This window comes from Mustelus asterias, chromosome 6 (genome assembly GCF_964213995.1).
Source record: "Mustelus asterias chromosome 6, sMusAst1.hap1.1, whole genome shotgun sequence".
NCBI classification, from domain to species: Eukaryota; Metazoa; Chordata; class Chondrichthyes; order Carcharhiniformes; family Triakidae; genus Mustelus; species Mustelus asterias.
Window position 1 is genome coordinate 94340895 of NC_135806.1, and position 26961 is coordinate 94367855.

General features: G+C 43.6%; 1 protein-coding gene across 1 annotated transcript in view; it reads right to left on the reverse strand.

Moving 5' to 3' along the window:
• Window positions 1-26961, reverse strand: part of rhobtb3 (Rho related BTB domain containing 3) — a 130037-nt gene that overhangs the window by 24583 nt on the left and 78493 nt on the right. The window contains exons 5-9 of the mRNA XM_078214766.1: window positions 19154-19259; window positions 16086-16451; window positions 13187-13299; window positions 10686-10803; window positions 7447-7620 (exon numbers count right to left, since the gene is read on the reverse strand). Of these exons, the coding sequence (XP_078070892.1) occupies window positions 7447-7620; window positions 10686-10803; window positions 13187-13299; window positions 16086-16451; window positions 19154-19259 (877 nt within the window). The remainder of the gene's footprint in view (window positions 1-7446; window positions 7621-10685; window positions 10804-13186; window positions 13300-16085; window positions 16452-19153; window positions 19260-26961) is intronic.

Below are 26961 nucleotides of genomic sequence, written 5' to 3' on the forward strand. Positions count from 1 at the left end.
ACATTAGAACAAAAAACAAACAAAAGTACAGCAGGGCAACAAGCCCTTCAGCCCTCCAGGCCCATGCCGATCATGATGACCTAACCAAACTAAAAAACACTCTCTGCTCTTACTCGGTCAATATCCCTCTATTCCCTCCCTATTCATGTACCCATCCAGATGCCTCTCAAATGTTGCTAAAGTGCCTGCTTCCACCACCTCCTCTGGCAGCATGTTCCAGGCACCCATCACTCTCTGCATGAAAAACCTCCCCAGCACATCTCCCTTAAATTTTCCCCCTCTCACCTTGGACCTGTGCCCCCTTGTAATTGACACTTCCATCCTGGGAAAAAGTCTCTGACTACCCACCCTGTCTATAATTTTGTAGACCTCTGTCAGGTCTCCCATCACCCTCCATCTTTCCAGTGAAAACAATCCTGGTTTTTTCAACCTCTCCTCATAGCCAATGCCTTCGAGACCAGGCAACATCCTGGTGAAACTTCTTTGTACTCTCTCCAAAGCTTCCATGTCCTTCTTGTAGTATGATGACCAGAACTGCATGCAATATTCCAAATGCGGCCTAACCAAGGTTTTATTTGGCTGCAACATGATTTACCAACTCTTGTATTCAATGCGCCGGCTAATGAAAGCAAGCATGTCATATATCTTCTTGATCACCTTGACCACCTGTGTTGCCACTTTTAGGGAACTGTGGACCTGCATGCCCAGATCCCTCTGTACGTTAATGTTAGTAAGGGTTCTGCCATTTACAGTATAATTCAAACTTAAATGTGATCCTGCAAAATGCATCACCTCACATTTGTCCGGATTAAATTCCATCAGCCATTTCTGTGCCAAGTCTTGAATCTACCTATATCTCGTTATATTCTCTCGCAATCCCTAGTATTATCAGCAACTACACCAATCTTTGTGTCAACCGCAAACTTACTAATCAGATCCCCTATATTTCCTCCAGATATATATATGGGTGGCACAGTGGCACAGTGGTTAGCACTGCTGCCTTACAGCTCCATGGACCCAGATTCGATTCCCGGCTTGGGTCACTGTCTGTAAAGAGTTTGCACTTTCTCCCCATGTATGCATGGGTTTCCTCCGGGTGTTCCGGTTTCCTCGCACAGTCCAAAGATGTGCGGGTTAGGTGCATTGGCCATGCTAAATTGCCTCTTAGACTCCCGGGATGGTAGATTAGAGGGATTAGCGGGATAAATATGTGGGGTTACAGGGATAGGGCCCAGGTGAAATTGGTGTCAGTGCAGACTCGATGGGCTGAATGGTCTCCATCTGCACTGTAAGGATTCTATGGCTCTATATACCACAAACAACAGAGGTCCCAGCACTGATCCCTGCGGAACACCACTAGCGACAGATCTCCATTCTGAAAAATATAATTCCACCGTTACTCTCCATCTTCTGTGACTAAGCCAGTTCTGTATCCAGCTAGCCAGCCCACCCTGAATCCCTTGTGATTTTAGTCTTTGTACCAGTCTGTCATGTGGGGCCTTGTCAAATGTCTTATTAAAGTCCATATAAACTACATTCACAGCCCTTGCCTCCTCAATTATCTTTTCACCTCTTCAAAAAACTCAATCAAGTTGGTGAGACATGATCTTCCCATAAAAAACCATGCTGCCTGTCACTAACTAGTCAACTTTCTTCCAAACATGCACATATCCTGTCCCTCAGTAATCTTCTCCAAAAGCTTCCCCACCACCAATGTCAGGCTCACCGGCCTACAATTTCTTGGATTGTCCCTGCTTCCCTTCTTAAACAAGGGAACAACATTGGCTATTCTACAGTCCTCTGGAACCTCGATATGGACAAAGAGAATGTGAAGATATCTGTTAAGGCCCCAGCTATTTCTTCCCTCGCCTCCTGCAGTAACTTGGAGTAGATCCCATCCGTCCCCTACAGAGCAGCTGTTTAGGTAATGTTATGATGTGGAGATGCCGGCGTTGGACTGGGGTAAACACAGTAAGAAGTCTCACTACACCAGGTTAAAGTCCAACAGGTTTATTTGGTAGTATATATTTGCTCCTTCGTCAGGTAAGTGGGAGTTCTGTTCACAAACAGGGCTTATAAAGACACAAACTCAATTTACAAAATAATGTATTTTGAAAATTGTATGAAAATGTATAATAGCAACCATTATTTTGTAAATTGAGTTTGTGTCTTTATATGCCCTGTTTGAACAAAAGAACAAAGAACAGTACAGCACAGGAAACAGGCCCTTCGGCCCTCCAAGTCTGTGCCGCTCCTTGGTCCAACTAGACCAATCGTTTGTATCCCTCCATTCCCAGGCTGCTCATGTGACTATCCAGGTAAGTCTTAAACGATGTCAGCGTGCCTGCCTCCACCACCCTACTTGGCAGCGCATTCCAGGCCCCCACCACCCTCTGTGTAAAAAACGTCCCTCTGATATCTGAGTTATACTTCGCCCCTCTCACCTTGAGCCCGTGACCCCTCGTGATCGTCACCTCCGACCTGGGAAAAAGCTTCTCACTGTTCACCCTATCTATACCCTTCATAATCTTGTACGCCTCTATTAGATCTCCCCTCATTCTCCGTCTTTCCAGGGAGAACAACCCCAGTTTACCCAATCTCTCCTCATAGCTAAGACCCTCCATACCAGGCAACATCCTGGTAAACCTTCTCTGCACTCTCTCTAACGCCTCCACGTCCTTCTGGTAGTGCGGCGACCAGAACTGGACGCAGTACTCCAAATGCGGCCTAACCAGCGTTCTATACAGCTGCATCATCAGACTCCAGCTTTTATACTCTATACCCCGTCCTATAAAGGCAAGCATACCATATGCCTTCTTCACCACCTTCTCCACCTGTGTTGCCACCCTCAAGGATTTGTGGACTTGCACACCTAGGTCCCTCTGTGTTTCTATACTCCTGATGACTCTGCCATTCATTGTATAACTCCTCCCTACATTATTTCTTCCAAAATGCATCACTTCGCATTTATCCAGATTAAACTCCATCTGCCACCTCTCCGCCCAATTTTCCAGCCTATCTATATCCTGCTGATTACACCAGTTACACCTTCTTCCAAATCATTTATATATATCACAAATTTTGTGAACAGAACTCCCACTTACCTGACGAAGGAGCAGCGCTCCGAAAGCTAGTGGCTTTTGCTACCAAGTAAACCTGTTGGACTTTAACCTGGTCTTGTGAGACTTCTTACTAGGTAATGTTACACAGAGTGTGACAGGAAGTGACAGCGTATACAAACATAAAAACAACATCAAATAGGGTCAAAAGGGGGAAAAATGGTAACAAGGCAAAATTAATGGCTCTTTATTTAAATGCACGTAATATTCGGCACAAAATAAATAAATGGCACAAATTGAGGTTAATGGCATGATCTTATAGCCATTACAGAGACATGGCCACATGGAGATCAAAGCGGGAACTAAGTCTTCAGGGCTATGTGACTTTTCGTAAGGATAAGTAGGAAGGAAAGGATAGTGGGGTAGCTTTGTTAGTATGAGATGGAATAAGTACAATAGCAAGAAACAATCTTGGATCAGAGGATGTAGAATCCATATGGGTGGAAGTAAGGAGTAACAAGGGGAAGAGGACGCTGATGTGAGTAGTCTACAGGTCCCCTAACAGTGGCTCTACTGTAGGATGGAGAATAAATCAGGAGATAATAAGGGCATGTAAATAAGGCAGTACATTAATCATGGGTGACTTTAATCTTCATGTAAATTGGGAAAATCAAATTGGCAAGGGTAGCCTTGAGGAAGAATTCATCAGAGTGTATTTGGGACAGTTTTCTAGAACAATGTGCTATGGATCGAAGCAGGCTATTTTGGATCTGGTAATGTGTAATAAGGCAGGTTTAATAAACAATCTCAGAGTAATATAAGATCCCCTCGGAAACAGTGACTATAACATGGTAGAATATAGCATTCAGTCTGAGAGTGAGCAACCTGGATTAGAAACAACTGTGCTACACCTAAATGAAGGCATTAATAAAGGAATGAGGGCAGAGTCGGCTGGAGTGGACTGGGAAAATATTTTATCAGAAAAGACAGTTGATCAGCAATGGCAGACATTTATGAAAATAGATCATGACTCACAACAAAGATATATCTCAGCGAGGAATAAGAATTCTAGGAAGGGGATAATCAAGCAAGGTTAACCACGGAACTTAAGGATAGTATTAAACTGAAATAAAAAACATATATTGTGACAAAGAGTAGTGGTAAACCAGAGGATTAGGAAACTAGAATCATAGAAACCCTACAGCACAGAAAGAGGCCATTCGGCCCATCGAGTCTGCACCGACCACAATCCCACCCAGGCCCTACTCCCATTTCCCTCATATTTTACCCACTAATCCCTATAACCTATGCATCTCAGGACACTAAGGGGCAATTTTAGCATGGCCAATCAACCTAACCCGCACATCTTTGGACTGTGGGAGGAAACTGGAGCACCTGGAGGAAACCCACACAGGCACGAGGAGAATGTGCAAACTCCACACAGACAGTGACCCAAGCCGGGAATCGAACCCAGGTCCCTGGAGCTGTGAAGCAGCAGTGCTAACCACTGTGCTACCGTGCCGCCCAAACTAACAACAAAAGATGACCAAAAAAAAGAGGGAAATGGTAAACTAAGAGGATAAATTAGCAAGAACCATAAAAATGGACAGCAAGATGTTCCATAAATATATAAAAAGGAAGATGAACATAGAGTGAACTGGCCAAAGTGAACATAGGCCAGTTAAAGAATGAGACTTGGGAAATAATAATGGGGAACCAGGAAATGGCAGAGGAGTTGAATAATTTTGCATCAGTCTTCATTGTGGAAGACACCAATAAGATGCCAAATATACTAAATAATCAAGGGGTACAAGTGGGGGAGGCAATAAATACAATAACAATCATGAGAAAAAAAGCGTACCAGAAAAACTAATGGGGCTAAAGGCCGATAAATCCCTTGGCCCTGATGGATTGTATCCCAGGATATTAAAGGAAGTAACTACAGTGATAGTGGGTGCACTGGTTGTAATGTTCCAAGAATCCTTAAATTTTTGAAAAGTCTCAGAGGATTGGAAAACTACCAATGTAACATCCTTATTCATAAAGCGAAGGAGACATCAACAGGTAACTATAGATCAGTTAATTTAATTTCTGTCATTGGGAAAATGTTAGAGTCCATTATAAAGGATGTGATAGCAGAGCATTTAGAAATGCATAATATAATCAAGCAGAGTCAGCCTGGCTTCATGAAGGGGAAATCATGCCTGACAAATTTATTAGAATTCTTTGTAGTGGTAATGAACAGGACAGATAAAGGGGAACCAGTAAATGTAATACTTGGATTTCCAGAAAGCATTCAATAAGGTATTGCACAAAAGGCCATTTAATAAATAAGAGTCCATGGTGTTGGGGGTAGTATATGAGCATGCGTAGAGGATTAGCTAACTGATAGAACATAGAGTTGGGATAAAAGGGACATTTTCAGGGTGGCAACCTGTAACTAGTGGAATGCCACATGGATCAGTACTGGGGCCACACTTATTTACAATATATATTAATCACTTGGATGAGAGAAGTGAATGTACAATTGTCAAGTTTGCAGATGACACAAAAATAGGTGAGAAGGCAAGTGGTGTGGATGACACACACGCTGAAATCTTGCTCCTATTCATGCTGGCGGATCTTATGGTCCTGCTGATGATGCACCCCCACCGCGGGACAGGGAGGCCATTAGATCCTGCCACCAGTGAGCATATGCCACCTGCTGCCTCATAAAACATGGAGTGGGAGAAAAACCCCATCCAAAAAGTCTAAAGAGGGATATAGACAGGTTAAGTGAGTGGGCAAAAAAATTGGCAGATAGAATATAATGAAGGAAAATGTGAAATTATGCACTTTGGTAGGAAGAATAAAGGAACTGAATATTATTTAAATGGAGAAAGACTGCAGAAAACTGCTGTACAGAGGATTTTGGGGTCCTTGTGCATAAATCACAAAAAGCTGGCATTCAAATTTAGCAGGTAATCGGAAAGACAAATGAAATCTTTGCCTGTATTTCAAAGAGAATGGAGTATAAAAATAGGGAAACCTTGCAAAACTATACAAGGCACTAGCTGAACCACACAGAGAATACTATGAACATTTTTGGTCCCCTTATCCTGAGGAAAGATAAACTGGCATTGGAGGTAATCCAGAGAAGGTTTAGGTTGATCCCAGGGATGGAGGGATTTTCTTATGAGGAGAGGTTGAGTAGGTTGGGACTGTATTTATTAAGTAAAGTTTATTTATTAGTCACAAGTAGGCTTACATTAGAGTTTAGAAGAATGAGAGACAACCTTATTGAGACATATAATAGTCTCAGGGGGCTTGGTGAGGTAAATGCAGAGAGATCGTTACCCCTGTGGGAGAGTCTATGAACAAGAGGGCTTAATCTCAGAGTAAGGAGTCATCAAATTAAGACAGGGATGAGGAGTAATTACTTTTCTCCGATTGTAGTGAATCTGTGGAATTCTTTACAGCAGAGAGCTGTAGAGGCTGAGTCATTAAGTATGTTCAAGGCTGAGACAGACAGATTTTTAATCAGTAAGGGAATCAAGCGTTATGGGGATAAGGCTGGAAATGGAATTGAGGATTAAATCAGCTCAGTCATGATCTCACTGAATGGCAGAGCAGACTTAGTGGGCCGAATGGCTTACTTCTGCTACTACATCTTATAGTCTTACAAATTCAGTAATGTTCTTTGGTGTGCTTTTTTGCCTTTGGGACATGCTTTCTGGGGACAAGAAGTGGATCAAAATACAAAGGTGAATGAGGCCATATACACAAGCTGACATTTACATGAGGTGGGGTGATTTGGACTTGGAAGGGCTCCTGCCCCAGTTTCCTTTGTCTAATACCTACACACAGTCCAAAGTAAGGCAGGTTTAGGTGCATAATCCATGCTTGTATTTTGATATAAAAGCAATATACTACAGATGTTGGAGATCTGAAATAAAAACAGAAAAACTTAGCAGGTCTGGCAGCAGCTGTGAGGAGAGAAAAAGAATTAATGGGCAGAATTTTACAGCCTCACTCGTCCCGAAACCATAAAATCCCACCCGAGGTCAACGGACCTTTCCATGGTCCGCTCCTCACCCGCTCCAATTCCTGTGGCAGGCGGGACACGCAGTCTCCAATATGACTCTTTTTATTTCAAGAAACAACTTAGAATCTGGGTTGCAAATAAATGACTGCCTTAGAATACTACCTGCCAAGCCTGAACAGCCAAATTGGAAATTACATTTGCTCATTGAAGTTGCAATGCAAAAAAATACATTAGATTAGTAATACTCAGGAACTCGATCCATCTAATTTGTAAACTGCTGATTTACAGGCTCTTCCTAAAAAATACGTTTTATATTTAAAAATGCTAATCACCCCTTCCATCCCTGAAGAGTTGATTCTTTACCTGTGCAGCAGGCATCAGTATACAGATACTCCAAGAAAGAGAGAAAGGTTTCCTTGGAAACACCTTGAATAGGAACCTGACACGCTTTTGTTTCAGCATAGTATCCACTAAACATTGCCGCCATTACCTCACAACGGGCCACCAATACTGCCCTATGAGCATATATAGATGCACCTAAAGAGAGAGAGAGAGACAGAGAATGTGAACTCATTCAGAATGGATGATTCAAATAAAACAAATTATTCCGTTGTTGTCATGAGTAAAGACAAAGAGACCATAACATCAGTGGAGCACCAACAAGCTCAAAGACATCATTTTCAAAAACATTTCCCCTATGCAAGGTTGCTTTTCCTAATACGTATTTGCATGAAATACCTTCTAACACACTTTATAGTTAAAGCTGTTTTTGTAAAAATAAAGACACGGCTCAGGAACATGTGATTCTCTTTCTCTGGATTCAAATTGCTTCAGACAGATGGCGTTCCTGCTACTAAGGTTTGCAAATTCACAGTGTGAGGTGAAATACTTTACAACAAGGTGAATGCAGAGTATATGTAGCATATTTTCAGAAGTAAATGTGTTAGTGGGAAATGCTGATTTGATGTGAGAGAGCCCTCAAAAGGGAATGAAGAATCTCTTTGCAGTGCAATAAAGACTGGCATTGAGGAAGACCCAAAATAAGCCAGCCACTCCCACACATTGGTATGGTGGGACTTCAGCAGGGAATAAAAAATATACAGTTAATTAAAATAAAGGCTTCGATCCTTGCAACCCTTGGCATTTGAAATTGATTTACATTTTTATACTTTGGGGGTGTTGTAACCAGGTATGGGGGGGTGGGGATTTGGGGGGGGGGGGGGGGGGTAGGGGGGGCAAAGCTGCCCTGAAGTGGGAACCATCTGAAACTATGATATAAGTCGCAAACATCAGATTGTTCTGACTGTAAAACAGTTGCGAACTCCAATGATTTAATCATGGTAATCATTTCTATGGGGAGAAAGCAAGAATTAGTATATTTTGTTGTAGAAAGTGAGTGTTTTTTGTTTATTAATTCTTCAAAAAGTGTAAGAATTTAAATCACCTCTAATTTTCTGGGTAACTATAGTACTGACCCCACCCCAACCCTCTCATGGGACTCTCCCAATCGCCTATACCCCCTATATCCCCCCACTACCTCCCCAAACCCCATCTCCTGAATTACAACTCTAACTCCTCCCCCCACACAGGCTCCCCAAGAATCTGAACCCCCACAGAGTTCCCAAATGCGTCCCCAGCCACCAACTACATGCCCCATCCCGACTACACCCACCCACCTCAAATACCTTCCCCAAATTCCTCCCTCCCAACTATGCTCCCACCACCCTCACTGACCACCCTCCTCTTCCCCCCCCCACCTCACTGAGCACCACCTGATCATCTGACCTCCCCCGACTGACCACCCAATTCCTCCCACAACCACCAGACCTTCCCCGCACTGACCACCAGACCCCTTCCCTCATGGCCACCCAACCCTCCACTCCCCCCTCACCCATTTCTGCCCACCCACCTTACAAAAGTATCTTCTCCTGGCTTCTCAGAGTGACTGGACCTTTAAAGCTGCCTGTTCTACGGCAGCTTGTGCTGGAAAGAAAAATGGGGCACGTCTTCCTTAGCTCCGACTCAGCTGCCCTCAGCAAAAGGCTTTGGGCACCTGGCGCACTGCACTGTTCTCGCCCGGCCTGAGATGGAAGGTCAGGTGAAAGAGGAGCAGCTTCTTTTCCAGGTAAGTAGGAGTGGAGTGGCCATCCGGCTCTGATTGCCACTCCACAGGGGTTACAGGCTTCTGTGTTTTGCTGAAATGGTCGTGAAATGCATCATTTACAAATCTTCCTGAACATGTTCAAAGTTGTAGAATCACAGAAATGTGGAATTGTAGATTGATACAAAAGAAGCTACGTAATGCAGCTGAAAACTGCCCCAACTTACAGCATCATAAAAGAATGAAGAATTGATTACAACATTATGGACCCAGGCCAAACACCCCTTTCAACACACACTCTGATTGCAATGGTGTTATTTATTATAAAGTTCTCCAAGACAATGGAGAAATAACTCCAATAGAGAACATCACAGTTGAAAGAATTGGGTGACTTTGTCCCCTCAATTGGATATTACAATCCAGACAGTTTACACACGTAAGTGAAAGCAAGACCTAAGTGTTCTTTAAAGTGGTGACAAATGAGCTGGAGTTTTCCGATAGTTGTCGGGACCCCGATGCTGGGCCCATAGGAGGCGCCCAAGCCTGCCCATGTGATTAGTGTGCCCATTCACAGAGCATTCTGGGGGCCGCCTATGCACTTGATGTCCTATGAAGGAGACTCCTGAGGGTGCAGGCTCAATCAGTGAGCCAACAGCAATGTCAGCCAGCAGCCACTGGGAGGTGGACACTGCAGAGGCAGGCAGGTGAGAAGAAAGAGCCTCAACATCAATGTGCCCTAGTTGCCTGCATAAGATTAATGCAATTAAGCAGCTTTAAACCAAGAGGGATATTAGTGTGGAGAGGAGACCCTCTACAGGACATAATGTCAGTCCCATTGTTGGGCATGGGCCACCATCTCCAATGGCACCCCCTCCACCAGTGTGCTGCCAAGAGGTTGCCTTGATTGAGTTGGCAGCCACCACGCATGGAGAGGGGGGGTTCCAATGGTAGGAAAATACTGACGCCATCACAAAATGGCCCTACGTCAGGCCTTTATTAAGATTAATTCGATGCCCGCCTCAGTGAAGTGGGCAGCCAAACCAGTTCCCAGCCCATTCCAGCAAAAATCCCTCGCAACATCCCGATGTGGCTCACCTCCTTTTCCTCAGGACCCTACCTCCAGCCCTGTCTGCATGGGGCACAGAATTCTAACCCATTGTTTCTGAAAAGGTGAAGAATTAAAAAAACAAAGAACACTCACTTTCTACAACAAAATAAACTATTTCTTGCTTTCTCCCCACTGAAATGCTGACCCCGATTAAATCATTGTAGTTTGCAACTGTTTTACCATACTTCCAACTTGTTCTTGGGAAATGGCTGCCAAAGTGTTCTCAAGAAATACCCTTGAATTATTTGAAGTTTCACTGAACATGACCAATGTGATTTGGAGAATTTCTCCCCCATTATAAAATGATGTTAAGAGCATTAACCAAGCCTGGAATAATAAATAATTCAGTTCCACGGAGGCTGAACATTTTTACTTCTACAATGAGCTCCATACCTTGTATTGTAAAGACGACATCAGCCAAGCCAGGATTTTGAAAGAAAAAGCTTAAAGAACAGCAGCAACTTTGATATTGCTCTTTACCTTTTGCTACTTGACTGCTGGAACAAGGTGTCTGTAAGGTATAAAAATAAATATTGGGATATCTAAATTCAGCAGTTTGCACTTTCTCATTTCACTCCTAACTTGGGTCATTCTGGTTTCCGAAAATCTGTTATCTTTTTCTTTTAGAGATTTTCAAGGGATTCCCCCAAAATATCATAAGGTAGGATTTTGAAATATGTTTCATCAATGTGGTACGACAACATTTTGGATACTGTTGCTTGTACCTGTATTCCATTGACTTGTTTGGCTGCTTGTTCATTGGGGATTGCTGTCTGTGATTGTTGCATTCTTATTTTGTAAAGAGACATTACTAATTTCCAATAAATGTTTCTTTGGGTGAAGTGAACACTTCATCCATTCCAGTATGAATTAATAATGCTGTCGAGAGGAGCTTTCAACTATATATCCATCACTACAACCACTTCCCATAACATAACCCAACTCCACCATGCCTCAGCTCATTTGCTGCTGAAGCCCAAATGCAGGCCTTTATTACCTCTAAACTTGACTGTTCCAATGCTTTCTTGGATGGTCTCCATTTTTCACCTTTCGTAAACCTGAGCTCTTCTGAAACTCTGCTGCCAGCATCCAATCTCGCACAAAGTTCCATTTACCCATCAACCCTGGTCCACACGGACCCCAAGTTGAGCAAAGATTTGATTTTTTTAAATTTTCAACTTCCTCCAGCCAATCAACATGCATTGAAGTGTTAAACATTTGTGGGACAGTGAGTATCGGCAGGGATGCACTGTTCTGCATTGACTCTTCATGGGGCAGGGCAGGAAAGCCGCCATACAAAACATCATGGTCCAAGGCTCCACAGCTGCTCCACTTCCCAGGACTGCTGCCTCTGATTGGCCGACAGCTCTCAGAGACAGGACATTCGTGGTTTGGGTCCTGGGGACCCTGAAGCCAACTCGCTAAGTACCTGATTGACTTTTAATAGTGGCAGGGCACACAGAAATGGTCATGGCCGGAATGCCATTGGCTCTCCACTGCTGATGCCATTGAATCTAGCCCTAAATCTGCATCATTTGCAGTGTGTCAGTGGCTAAAACACTTATTTATGTCTTTGTTACCTTTAGACTCGAGCATTCTAATGCCTGTCAATTGCGGTCATCCAAAACTCTGCTGCTCGCTTCTTAACTTGCATCAATTTCTGTTTCCCTATCATCCCTGAGCTTGCTACATTAGCTCACAGTCAAGCAATGTCTTCATCTCAAAATTCTCATCTGTTGCTCTTCCCTATCTCTGTATTCTCCTCCAGCCTCACAGCCATCCAAAATATCTGTGCTCCTCCAATACCGATCCCCTGTGAATCCCAGTTTTAATCGCTCCACCATTGGTGGATGTGCCTTCAATTGCCTAGGTCCTAAACTCTGTAATACCCTCCCTGCACCTCTGTGCCTCTCTACCTCACGTTCATCCTTTATCAAAATGAATGGCGGAGCAGGCTTGAAGGACCAAATATCCTACTCCAGCTTCTAGTTTCTATGTTTAAGGCATTTCTTAAAACCTACCTCTTTGACCAGTCTTTTGGTCATCTGACGTAATATCTCCTAATATGGCTTAGTTTTGTAATAGCACCTTGAGACATTTCATTACGTTAAAGGCCCTAATAAATAGAAATTGTTGTTGTAATTGTTGCTGTATCGTTAGATCACGTATTTGCAAACAAATGAGTAAGCCACGATCTAGTTAACTTGAAAGTCTAACATAATTGCAAATGAAAATGAATTGCTTTGACAATGTGGGAATGTAATTACCTATGTTGCAAATTCATGACAAAAGCCTTTTTCATTTAACTAAAAAAATAATTCTAAATGATTTATGAATGTAAAATAGCAACTAATATCTCAAAAAGAAAAACAGTGGACGATATTGGAGGGAATTTCCCTGGAACTGTCACGCAGGCACACATTCCACTCATCTTTTTGGTAGCTCTTTGTACCTGCAGTAGTTTTAACGGATTGGTGTTCTTGGACTCCTAAATCCTACCGCTCCTCTACAGTTCCTAGTTTCTCATGATTTAGAAAATAATCCAGTTTATCTACATTTGTTCCATATTGGGAAACCCAGCTCTGAAAAGAAGGCAGGCGTTAGCGGTTATTTTTTTTTATTCGTTCATGGGTTCTGGGCATCGCTGGCCATTTCAGAGAGCATTTTAGGAGTCATGTTAGCCAGATCAGGCAAGTACTGCAGATTTCCTTCCCTAAAGGAACCAAGTGTATTTTTACAACAATCAACATTGGTTTCATGGTCATCATTTTTTCAGATTCAAATTTCACCATCTGCCATGGTGGGATTTGAACCTAGATCCCCAGAGCATTAACCTGGGTCTCTGGATTATTAACCCAGTTACAATAGCACTGTGCTGTTATTTGGCTACCTACCTTAGCATTGGATTTGAAGAGCCATTTGAGTGTTTCCATCACATTTTTGACTTGTTCTGGATTTTTCAGCTTCTTCCAGAGGACTGATTTTAGTTCATCCCAGCAGTTATTGCCTAGTAATAGATCAAATGATTTTTGTAACTGATTACTACACCTGATTTACAACATTGTAAATCATTATTTTTGATTAGATTTAAAATGATATGCAAGTATGTAAGGGCTATATTTCCCTCCAATTGATAATTCCTGATGATAACGCTGGCATGAATATAAAAATAGGGAAAGCACCCTCTTAAGATTTTTCCATCAATTTTTAAAGCTTCTGTTGATATGCAATGTATAGTTGGGTAATCAAGTGTCTGCCATGATTATTTTTTTATTGCTTGAATCAGGAAATTGCATCTTAAAATATTTTTCACTGCCACAACAGCAACATTTAAAACCCAAAAGATTTTAATGCAGGTCATTAAAGTTCTCTGCAACCCCGATGGAGAAAAATAAAGCAAAATTAATAAAATTAATTATTTTTTTTAAATTAGCATAAAATTAAAGCAAAATTTATTTTAAAATTAATATTCAGAGGCACCATAAACTCATTATTTTTAAAATTATTTTATGGGATGTAGGTTTCACTGACAAGGCTACCATTTATTATCCATTTTTAATTATCCTTGAACTGAGTGGCTTGCTAGATGATTACAGAGGGCAGTTAAGAATTGGAGTTCCATGTTGGCAGACCTGAGAAAGGACAGCAATTTTTTTTCCTAAAGAACAATATTAGTGAGCCGGATGGGTTTTTACAATCAATGTTGGTTGTCATGGCCACCATTACTGAGATTAGCTTTATATTCCAAATTTATGAAAGAAATTTAAATTCCACCAGCTGTGATGGTGAGATTTGAACTCATGTCTCCACAGTCTTAACCTCGGCCTCTAAATTATTAGTCTAGTGACATTAGCACTACACCACTTTATACATTGATATTGCCATTGCAGGAACATGCTTGAATTAAGAACAAGTGGTAACTTTATATTAAATACACATTGAGGAACACTTTGCTAGATTGGATGACAGTTGACTGATACTGCAAATGGAACCAAGCATACCGAATGCTCAGTTGACTCAAGTGGGTGAATCATCATTATTGAATCACAGGTTGGGCTCCCCCAAAGACCGCAACTTGCTTTTCTTATAAAAAGTGACACTGTTGGCTGCATTATGGGAAGAGTGGATGGGGATGGTTTACAATGTTATGTAGCTCAACACACTTTCACTTGTTTGTTCTTCTTTGCAGGGGAATGTCTGAGATGCACCAGACATAGTGCTGACTGATTTGTGTAGGTGGCAGAGAACACATCGAAGGCATTTGATAGTGAAAATAATTCTCTCAATTCAACATCTATGAGAACAGGGGAGCATATGCGAGGTTAAATCTTGCTACATGACATGGCATTCACCATGCTGCTATTTTAAAATTATTTTAAAATTGTGTCGTTATGTGATTATATTGTGTTACAATGCACGATTTCACCCCCATGCCATGACAGTCAAACATGCATTCTGCACACAAACTGATTTCAATTGGGATGATTACAGTCATGAATCACTTCAACACCCTAACCTACTTCAGATCATGACACTGGATAAGGTCTGTTCAAGTATGCTCTTCAAAAGTGTGTACATCTACTCCATCAATTTGTGATTCCCATACTGCAAATGTGCAACAGGCTTTGCAACATTGAAAATGGAGTTTGTTTGAGTTCAAATGGCCTTGCTGAATTTGGGTTTCCCTCCTGTGGGAGTTCTGGCTTCTTTCCTTGACGGCAAAAACTAGATATGTCGGAAATGGGTGTGAGACTTCTACATCCAGATACTGCCTGCTATTTTTAAAGGTCCACAAAGTCTTCCTGTAAAAATCCAACCCTTCGTTTACAAGGAGGAGTTAGGATTATTTACTTTTATAAGCATTATTCAAGGTAAGACCTTGAAGTGTCGGTGTAGTTCCAAGATGAGATGCAGAGGATAGTTAATTAGCATTTCTGCGTGGATATATAAGACACATGTGATTCACGATGCCATCGAGATGGGTTTTGGAAAAGGAAGATTCCCTAGCAAGCTACTGTAGCTTACAGAGCTTTTCCCTGAAAATCACCTACACAAATCAGTCAGCATTCATCTAAGAGGCAGAGGGAAAGAGATAGAGGTAAACAGTCCTACATCTGAAGCAGAGAAAATGCTAAATCTGTTATGCATCATGCAAAACAAAGGTGGATGCTCAGGTTCAGATTGAAGAGACTGAGTTTGTTAGAATTTAAAGGCTAGAAGATTCTTCTAGTTTGGACTAGAGGGAAAGCATCTCCAAGTAACCCCCTAGTGCAAGTCAGTGCTGGTACTAGAGGTTACTTGGATGGGAAAGGGAAAAGGAAGCAGGCCATCAGGAGTGGAGAGTAGCTTTGGATTGCTTTTAATTTATTTGTTACTGTAAAAGTGGTAAAACTTGAAACCTGGTCATGAATCAGTCATTGGAAATTCAAATATCTTTTTAAAAAGTTATCGGTCTCTATGGAGATTGTAACAAGCAATAGTCATGCAGGGTAGTGGCAAGTGGTAAGGCTGGGTATCAGCAGCAAACTTAAGGAGACTGATTGATACGCATCGTTGAGACGACTGACTTTCATCCCATCAGTTTGGATGCAATTGAGTCTCAAATGTGAAAGATGGAATTCTAACCCATTACTGTTTCCTGGTTCATACATTATCACAACAATCATTTTTCCAAAATTCAGAATTTGCCCCAGAAACCCATTTGCGACAATAATTTATACACTTATTCAGTATAACTATAATTTCCAGGATGGAACACTGCGTCTTAAGTCCTCTGCGGTACAGGTTCTATACCTGTGTAAATGAACTTCAAGACCTCTGAGTAGCAGGCACAGAGCAGTGAGTCTAAAATGATGACCCTTACTGGCTGGCTGTTCTGAAGTAAAGCTTGGCTGGAGTTCAATGCAGTGTCCCTTTGGTCTATTGTAAAGAGATTGTGAACAATCTTGCCAGGCAATTCACTAGGGTCACTCGCAATCTCCACACCAAATAGTGACATGAAGACATGGCTTGCGTTGCACAGCACAACCCTGTGAGCTCTAGACACCTCTCGTCCATCCTTAGAAGAAAACACCACATCTGCACACAAAGAGCTGTGGTATAGGTTCAACAAGTCACGATGGTAGTGGGAATCTTCAATCTTTAAACAGGGTAGTTTAACTAGAAGAAAAAAACAACAGAGAGGCAATAACAACTTTGGTGCAAAACCAAAAATATGTATATAACAGAAACTTAGTATGATATTCTGTTCATTTTTATTGGTAAGTGAACTATTTAGCAAGTATGTAATTTCACGCCCAAATATCACGATGGAAGTTTCTTTTATGTAAAGTTAGATGACTTGGCACCATTCCACACTAAAATCTCCACCCATAGATTCTGTACAGCAACTTTATTTAAATCTTCAATAGAATTTTGAAAAAGAAAGATGGATTTCCATCTTAATTTACAAGCCAGATTTCGTCGGTTCGAAATGTGTGCATGAAACATTCAGGAGCCAATTTTGGGAACCAACTGTGTTTAGTTCACTTGTCACTTCTCTTCCAGGAATGTCTACCTTGAAGAAGATTTGCTCTTCTCTCTTTTATCTTTTATCTCTTTTACCTTATTCACCTTCATTGCTTTCCATTTCCCTCCTGGTGTTGGCTGAAGTGTCTATCAAAATTTGCTTTCACAACCACATCTCCTTCCTCAGCAACTGTCTCTGGCTCTGGCCTATTCCATGTGGATTCCATCCTTCATTTTTAAATCCCTCCAGGATTACAGGTATCTCTGAGTCACACATGTTCCTTGAACTGCTGTTCTCATTGCATTCTGAGATCCCCACTCAGTGTCATGCACTACCACATGTACACACTCGATCTCTCTCTCTTTGCTCCCCTCACTCATTGTAACCTATCTCCGTCTGAACACACTGCACTCCGCTCCCTCAGGCCTAAGTCTGACATTGTTATCAAACTTGCTAAGAAAGATTTTGCTGTTATCTGGCATGCTGACCTTTAACTTGCAGAGGCTGGGTGCCAACTCTCAGACACTTCTCTCTACCTCCTCGTGAGCCATGACCCAGCCACCAAATATCAAGCCATTATTTCCACAACTGTCACTGACCTTATCTCCACTGAAGACCTGCCCTCCATAGCTTCCCACCTCATAATCCCACAACCCCAAACAACCTGCATTCTGAAGAAATGATATTCGACTCAAAACAGTAACTCTGTTTCTGTCTCAACAGATACTGTAAGACTCGCTGTGTATTTCCAGAACTTTCTGTTTTTATTTCAGGAGCTAACAAAGAATGCCTGAAAGTGATAATATATTGAACCGTTTTCAGATGTCCCTTGCAGTTGCTTAAAATGGGCATAATGCCACTTTACATAGGCAGATGCAAACCCAAACGCCTGCTTTAAACTCTCTTGGTGAAACTTAATATTGCAAAGCTAAGCAGATACTGGGCCTGCTCCACTTCAGCTGCCACTGTGGCCTAAGCTCTTCTTGCTTCCCCGGTATTGTGAGTAAATCTCCTCTGTCAATAATGTTATTAAAATAGTTGTTGTGACCACAAAATAGGATTTCCCATTCTGTACTTACAATATCAGGACATAACCTCCATCCAGCAGGATAAGGTCCTGTCCTGCTGGAATTACAAGAGCTTAAAGCACACTGACCTGCCCTGGAAAACTACCTTTGCTGGCTGGAGCTGCTTAGACCCTGCAGTGAAACATTCCCTCAACACCACAGCACTCCGATGAACTAAGCGAGGCCAAAGCTCTTTTTGTTACTACTGGCTGTCGCAAAGCAGGTCGGTTAAAAGGGCCAGAGAAACTGACAGGCCAGGGAGAAGGTAAGTGTACAAGCAAGTACATGGAATTTGCAGGCCTGGGAAAGAGTGTGGTGGGCTGCAGGGATGGGGGTCCAGGCAGGGTTGGAGGCAGTGAGTGGGGGTGAGGTGTCAGGTCTACTCCCAAGCAGGGGGTGGGGTGGGGGGGGGGGGGGGGGGCGCAAGGGAGGTGAGAGAGCATATAGCATTGGTCTGCCCCAGAGTTGTTGGGGTCCAGCTCTACTCCATGGAGTGGGGGGAGGGCAAGAGGTGGCAAGCTGGGTTGGAGTCGAGTTGGGTCAGGCCAGGTTGAGTTAGTGAGTGGGGGACTTAAGAGTTGGACCCATGGATTGGAGGGGGAGGGGTGGATTGCCAATGCTGCTGGGGTCAGGAGGTAGGAAAATCTGATGGAGAGCGGAGTTAGAAATGCTCTGGAGGTTGATTAGCTGGCGGGGGGGGGGGGGGTGTGGGGGGGTGGTGGAGTGGGGCGCCGGCGGGGGGGGGAGATGGGGCGGTAGGGAGAGGGTCTGGAAAGTGGGTGGTGTCCCTTGCAGTGCTCGGTCTAGGTGTTTAAAATAGTTAAGCCAAAGTTAGAAGTGGTTTTATTTCTTCTAACTCTTTCAGAGTAACTAGTGTATTAACAAAATACATTATTAAATCCTTAATTGCCAAATAATAGACAGTTGTACCCTCTGGACCTAAAGCTAGTAAGAACTCCTTTGAGACTGGATTTGATGGGTCAAATGGCCTCCTTCCGTGCATTAACCTTTCTAGTTCACTAGGATCCTTACAGTGAATTGAAAAAGGAATACTTCATCCTGTCAGTATGGCTAGGCTTTAACTTCCACAAAGATGTATCATTCTGACCCACTGTCATGTATTCTCATTCTTGAGCTCACTCTAAGCTGACCATTCAATTTATTGGTGGAATACCATGAGTTAGATATTAATAACCCACATTTTCCTGGAGTCTATGATAATTAACAGAATGATTTGCCATTTTCCACATCCCCATCACAGGCCTCCTTGCCTTATCTATCCTTACCTGGTTCTCTAAGTGTAGGTGGTGGGATTATGTGGGGCCTGCTACTCCTTTTTTTCTTCTTCTGAGAGGACTTCTGCTTTAAACACTGAATGATAAAATATTCCAGCTGCAAAATTGTAAATAGAAAGAGCACAATAATCAGAATTTAAAACTCCAGAGAGTTGTGGAGGTTCAAACATAAAGGAAAAATAAGTTGCAGGCAATACGGCAAAAGAAAACTGCATCTGTCTGAAAACTGCATGTTTCATAACTGCCGAGTTTCTCTGGTGTAAACTGCTCTAGTTACAATAGCATTCTGCACTCTCTCCTTTCCTTCTCTATAAATATTATGCTTTGTCTGTATAGCATGCAAGAAACAATGCTTCATTGTATACTTATACATGTGACAATAATAAATCAAATCAAAGGTATATGGCTGGTCCAGTTAGTTTCTAGTTGCTCATAGGGGCTTTGGCAATGGTAACGGAATTGAATGCCAAAATTAGATAATTAGGTTCTCTTTTGTTACAGAAGGGTTTTGCCTGGCATTGATATTACTGACACTTTGAATGTCAAAATTTAATGTCCAGGACTTGCTGAATGTGGCATGGATTATTTAATTGCCTGAAAAATTACAGGCGGAGCTAAACCGTGCAATCATCAGTGAACAGCCCTATTTATAATAGAGAGTGGGTCATTGGTGAAGCAGATGGAAGTAGTTGGACCATGGACAAAGACCTGAGGAACTCTTTCTGCAATGTTGTGCATTGGCCTGCAACAACCACAATCATCTTGCTTTGTGCTAATATGACTCTAGCCACCAAAGATTATATCTACCGATCTCCACTGACTTCAGCTTTACTAGGGCTCCTTGGTAAAACATTACTTTGAAGCAGAGGCAACCAATCTCATCACAATGCAGTTCAGCTTCAGACCCATTTTTGAATCAAGGTTGTAATGAGCTCTGAAGCTAAGTGTTCTGAGTAGAATCCAAATTCGGCACTGTTCAGCACATTATTGGCAGGTAGGTGCCACTTGCTAGAACTGTTGACAATACATTTCACCATTTTGTTGATGATTGGGAGAAAAAAGGACTGACTTGCATTTATATAGTGCCCTTCATGAGCACAGGACATCTATTGTACTTGCTGAAGTGCAGTCAAATTTGTAATGTGAGAATGATGAAAAGGTAAGATGATGTAGGATGAGACAATAATTTGTTAGATTGGATCCATCTTGCATTTTGTGGACTGGACAATCTCCTACATTGATCAGTTGATAACAACATTGTGACTATACAGGAGCAGTTTGGAACACAAATCTTCAGCACTATAGCAACTCCTTCTCCAAGCAAAACAGCCCCTTTGTCTGAGGTAGATTAATATTTTTGAGGATAATATGTAACTTACGAATATACAAACATATATATGTAACATACAAAATAGGAGCAGGAGGAGGGCATTTGGCCCCTTGATCCTGTTCTGCCATTCAATGAAGTCATGGCTGATCTTCTACCTCAGCTACACCTTCCTGCACAATCCCCATGTCCTTTGATTCCCTACGTATACAAAAATCTATTGATCTCTGACTGAATATACTCAATGACTGAGCATCCACAGCTCTCTGAGGTGAAGAATTCGAAAGATTCATAAGCCTCAGTGAAGAAATCTCTCTTTATATCTCATTCCTAAATGTCCAATCCCTTATTCTGATACTGTTACCTACAGTCAGGGAAACAACCTCTCAGATCGAGATTCTCTGAACTAGTCCATATCTGCCTCACTGCCAGCGAGAATAGAGAATTTGGTGCTCGGCCAAAACTCCATTCACTGCAGCAGCACCAGAGAATCCCAGCCGCGGACCAGGTCGGGGGTATTCAATGTCTATTCTGTCACACCCTTTATGAATTTTGTATGTTTTAATAAGATTCTTTTTCATTCTTTTAAACTCGAGGGATTTTTCGGCCTACTCTACTCAATCTCTCTCAATAGGAAAATCCCCTCATCACAGGCATCATTCTAGTGAATCTTTGGGCCCAATTTTACCATTGCGTCGTGCCCGAAAGCGGGCACGAAAACCTGGTAAAGTCGGGCGTGAGGCCATTAACGCGATCCGCACCCGCTCAGATGCCCACTTTACCAAGGCCCGGAAATGGCTGCAATCCGAATCGTGCCAGAAACGGGCACAACGGCGATTTAAATGTGCATTTAGATTGAATTAATGGGCTGCCCGCCCAACTTTACCAGCATTTCCCCCTTTACGATCGTGTTTGCCCATCCAGATTCGGCGCAAAACAGACATGCTCGACAAAGGTCTGTTTTGGGCGCTCCAGCCTCTGAAGAGGTAGGTTCAGAGCTTCCAACGGCTCTCTGACTCAGATTGGTGGTGGAAGGGGAGGGAGGTGGGCCAGATCATTCTCTGGTGGGGGGGAGGAGACGGCGGGTCAGATACATCTCAGGGAGGCCTGATCATTCCCTGGTGGGGTGGGGGGGGGCGGGGGGGGGGAGGGGGAAGGGAGGAGGGAGGCCAGATCGTTGTCTGGTGGGGTCGAGGGGGAGAGGGAGGCCAGATTCTTGTCTGGTGGGGGGTAGGGCAGAGGGAGGCCAGATCGCTCTCTGGGGGGGCAGGGCCCGATCATTCTCTGGGAGGGAGAGGGGATGCCCAATCATTCTGGGGGGGGGGGGGGGGGGTGCGTGGGAGGGAGGCCAGATGGATCTCTGGTAGTGGGAGGGAATCTGCTGCCACTCTGCGGGCGATCAGTGAGGGGGAAGAGGGCAAGGGGTCACGATCGGTCTGGGTAGCGGGGGGTGGATGGATAAGGGGGACAGTTATGTTGTGGGGGTGGGCGATATCTGTGGGGGCCATCGCTCCCGCTTTTCGCTCCCGGGCCACTTTATCCGCTTTTTGCGGCCTGGGAGCAATGTGACAGGGGCATGTTTTTCAATATTTTTTCTCACTGCACATGCGCAGTTCAGAGCTCCGATCGTTTCAGGCGTGATAAGCCCCGCCCACAGCCCAGTTCAGACCCATGATTTTTTTTTCAGGCTGAATGCGTATGGGGGCGCCTGAAAACAGATTTCTGAGTCAGATCTGAATTGTGCCCAGATTCAACACTTTGAATCAAAATGGTAAAATCGGGCCCTTTGTTGCACTCTGTGTAAGACAAATATATTCTTCCTTTGGTTGAGGATACCAACATTATAAAAAGTAATCTATAGTACACTAGGACTTCTTTATGCTTCTACTTTACTCTATGTAATAAAAGTCAACATACTAGGGTGGCACAGTGGTTAGCACTGCTGCCTCACGGCACCAGTGACCTGGGTTCAATTCCGGCTCGGGTCACTGTCTGTGTGGAGTTTTCACTTTCTTCTTGTGTCTGCACGGGATTCCTCGGGCTACTCTGGTTCCCTCCCACAGTCCAAAGATGTATGGATTAGGTTGATTGGCCATGCTAAATTGACCCTAGTGTCAGGGGGACTGGTAGGGTAAATACAGCAAGAGGGCCTGGATGGGATTGTGGTCGGTACAGACTCAATGGGCCGAATGGCCTCCTTCTGTACTGTAGGGATTCTGTGATTCTATGATTTGTTTTGCCAATGATTTGCTGTACCCGCATGTTACCAGATCCCTCTGAATATCAATAATATTCTGCTTTTCTAGTTTTCTTACCAAAATGGATGACTTCACATTTTTCCAACTTTACATTCCAACTGCCACATTCTTGCCAATTCAGTTGACCTATTTAAATCCTTTTGCAGTCTCTTTGCATCCTCCTCAAGGCTTACTTTCCCAACTAATGTCTTAGCGTCAGCAAACTTGGGCCCCTTATCTCAGGCATTTTATAGACTATAAATAGCTGAGGTCCAAGCACTGATTCTTCCGGTACCATAAGAGTTACAACCTGTTGTCCCAATCTTTGTTACCCCAAATCCCATGAACTCTAATTATGTTTAATAACCCATTGTATAGTACCATAGCATATGATTTTGAAAATGCAAACAGACTTCATTCATTCACTGGTTCGCTCTTGTCCACCCAATCATTACACCCTCAAAAATCTCATAAATTTGTCAAACATGATTTATCTTTCATTGGTTTATGTTGCCTCTATTATTATGGAGTTTAAAAGTGCCTCATTATCACTCTCTAATAATAGATTTGTATTATTAATAAAATGTTATTTTTATGACATTTATCAAAGAAGTGATAAAGCCCAATATTGTCATTAATCAAAGTGCATGTTGATAAAGGCTAATGCCTGGAGATGTGCTGACATGATAAAAATGACCTCCAATTGGAGCATTTCAATTTGGAATCATATTACCAATATAGCCAAAAGAAAGCAAAAAACTGGTGAAGCAATGCCTAGTGGGGTTGCATTAATGGCTGTTTGATCAGTGAATTTAAAAAAGAACTTTGACATTTTAAAAAGGTATTGGTTATTCTGGTGACCTGCCAAGGTGTAGCCCGGGTGTGATCCAGTTTCAGTTTATGGTATATTGTATAATTTTTATCTTGGGTAACAAGAGCTACTTTACACAGTGAAGAATTTGTTATAATAAGCTCGTGCTTACTATTAATTAGGAAGTTGTGGTGGGAATAGAAATGTGGGTTAATTGATCACAATAGCTGACTGAAGCAGATGGATGATGCTGCTCCCTTTGATGCTGCAGAATGTGCACCAAGAGTGGGCAACCTTATTTTGGGTCAAAGAGTATGGGCTGGATTTAAAGCTGTCCATTGTGGTAGCAAAACCTCTGATGGGTAAGTGGGGGGCAGAAAGGACAAAAGTGGGATTCCCAGCTGGCAACGCTGGGGTGTTAGTTAGGTTCATTAATGAGTCAATTGACACCTACTGGGCGGGATTCCCCGGCCATTCACGCCAATGGGATTCTCCCGTCACGCTGCAGCGAAGATAGATTTAGTTGAGTGTCAAATTCTCCATCCTCTCTGGCAGCGGCAGTGGGGTGTGAATGGCCAGAGAATTCTGGCCTCGATCTTTAAGGCCATAGTAATTTAGTAGTGGCTCAGGGATTAAATGGGGGCTGCAAGGGCGTCCTGGGCTTTCAGAAGGTCATTCAGCAAACCCCATCAGATTTGTCCGTGGTGTTCCTTGGGAACGGTCCTTCATAGTCTGGCACTTGTGCCCAATCGAGTGACCTGACATTGGGCATGGTTTGGCCGCTGAAAATCACCCCCTTGCTCTTGGCTCTGATCCCCTCACTCTACCCATGACCTCCACTCCGCAACGCCCATCCTGCCCTCACTCACTTTCAGCCTGGGGTCCCACAATAATCCTGAACCTTTGGTGAGTGCAGTCCACCAGCAGCAGTTGCTTCTGCTGGTGGCAGTGAAGCTCTCAGTGGGTGTGATTTCCACCTCCGGGGACCTCCATCATGTGAAATACGCAACATTGGCCACTTAAATGCTTGATGGGCCCTTGATTCTGCTGGGCCTCCCCTGGAACTATTCTCCAACTGGTGGAACACCCACACATCAAACAAAATCATGCCTCTCTTCCTGTAAAAGTACTGCAAGTGATGTTGCCTTCAAGCCTGCAAAATCACTCGTACAAATGAGGAAGATACCTGCTGGCAGAAGAGGAAAATGAGTATATTCTCACCCCTGTTGATAAATTTCTTGAGTGACAGGTCAGTAGGTATAAATCTAATTTGGTAACCCCTGTATCTCCTTGGGGTACCATTCAAGCATTGCTGCTTTACATTGTGAAATGTGAAAGCGATGTCATCTGTTTGATACAAGAGTGTACTGTCTCTGAGGCTGCTAACAGCATAATAATTTCACACTTGTTTCTACAGGAAAAGCTGTTTTTGTTCCAGCTGCCCTTTATAGGTTATCCTGCAGCAGATGGCACAATGCACTACAATCTAGCCTCAGTGTCATGTCAAAGCACAAGGCGGGGGGGTCTATAAATGTGGTCTCTGAGTTTTGACATAGGTGACAAAACACCTTGGGTGGAATTTTCCTATAATTTGTCAGAGTGTCAGGATCTGGCTGAAAACCGGCGTGTATCTCTCCAGGTGCACCGCTGAATTTTCAGACCAGATCTTGAGTCACTTTGAGAAAAAAAATTGGGTTGTCGGGGGGGGGGGGGGGGGGGGGCGCTGTCAGTCTGGTAGGGTGGAACCTGATAGAGCCAGCAAGGCCTGCTCCACAGAGATCAGGGCGCCATCTTTAAAAGGACACCCCAATCAGAACTGAGGTGAAACTCACCCCAACAGGGTGGCACGGTAGCACAGTGGTTAGCACTGCTGCTTCACAGCTCCGGGGACCTGGGTTTGATTCCTAACTTGGGTCACTGTCTGTGTGTAGTTTGCACGTTCTCCTCGTGTCTGTGTGGGTTTCCTCCGTGTGCTCCGGTTTCCTCCCACAGTCCAAAGATGTGCGGGTTAGGTTGACTGGCCATGCTAAAATTGCCCTTAGTGTCCTGAGATGCGTAGGCTAGAGGGATTAGTGGGTAAATATGTAGGGATACGGGGGTAGGGCCTGGGTGGGATTGTGGTCGGTGCAGACTCGATGGGCCGAATGGCCTCTTTCTGTACTGTGATTCTATGATTCTATTCTATGATTCAGCACTCCCCTCTGCACCTCCACACCACAATGGTTTCAGGGGATCTTGCAACCGTCTGCCCACCACCCGCCCCACTCCCTCCCCCCCACTGGCACAATTATTTCCTTACTTCCCTCACAACCAACAACCACCGCAACAGTATCGCCGGCGCTCCCCCCCTCATGCCAGGTCCCCGACTCAATATCCGTTCCCCCTGTCACTGCCAAGTCCCCCTTTAAAGGCCTAGGCACTCTCCCCCCACCATACATAACTGCAAGGGCCCCCGCAATTAGGCTACCCAAAGGGCCCAACCCGGCATAGTCACCGGCACAGGTTTGGCTGTCCCTGGCACAGATTGGCACACATTTGCACTGCCTCGACACAGGTGATAGCACTCCGGTCTTCATAAAGCTATTGTGAACCTCACGTCAGTGAGATTTGAATATTCACTGGGTGGGCAGGGCAGGGGGGTGGGGGGTAGTAAGTCATGGGCAGGTTGGTCCTTTAATGATATGCAGATTCATTAAAATGTATTTAAATGATGTTTGGTCACGTCACCAGCGAGGGACGAGGAAAATTGGGAAATAAGATTTCGCCAGTCAGGGATCGGGAAGATTCTCACTGTATTTTGCGCCCACATCGCTATTCTCACTGACAATGAACGCGGGCACGGAACAGCCCCTCAGGTGAATGCTTAGATATCAACACTAGCTTAGTAATAGCTCTCTCACTTTCCAGCCAAAGATTGTGGGCTCAAGATGTACTCCAGGAGGACTGGAACATAAAACATAAGCTGACATTAAGAGCAGTACTGATGGTGTGGAGTACTATTTTTGAATAAGAGGAGGGTAGTTCCTGACAAAAATTGATCTCTCTTTCAATACCACTAAGACAATAGCTTGTAGAATCTTGCTGTGTGCAAATTGGCTACTGTGTTTCCCACAGTACAACAGTGACCACATAATTGGAAAGTATTCTATTGATTGCAATTTGGGCATCCTGACAACATGAAAATTACTATGGGCATGATTCTGCCGGTCCATAGGCCATGGGCGCAAATCCTGTGATGGCCGCAAAATCTCATGAGAGGCCAAAATCGGGATTCACGCTGGTAATATTTCTGATTGCATTGTGCCCGGGCCCTTCCCAAGGACTTGATCAAGTTCACACCCAGGAAGAACGAGAGCCTGACGAGAGTGGGTAAGGAGCAGCTGTTCCGCTTAGTTGAGGGGTCAGTCACGAGGGGACATAGGTT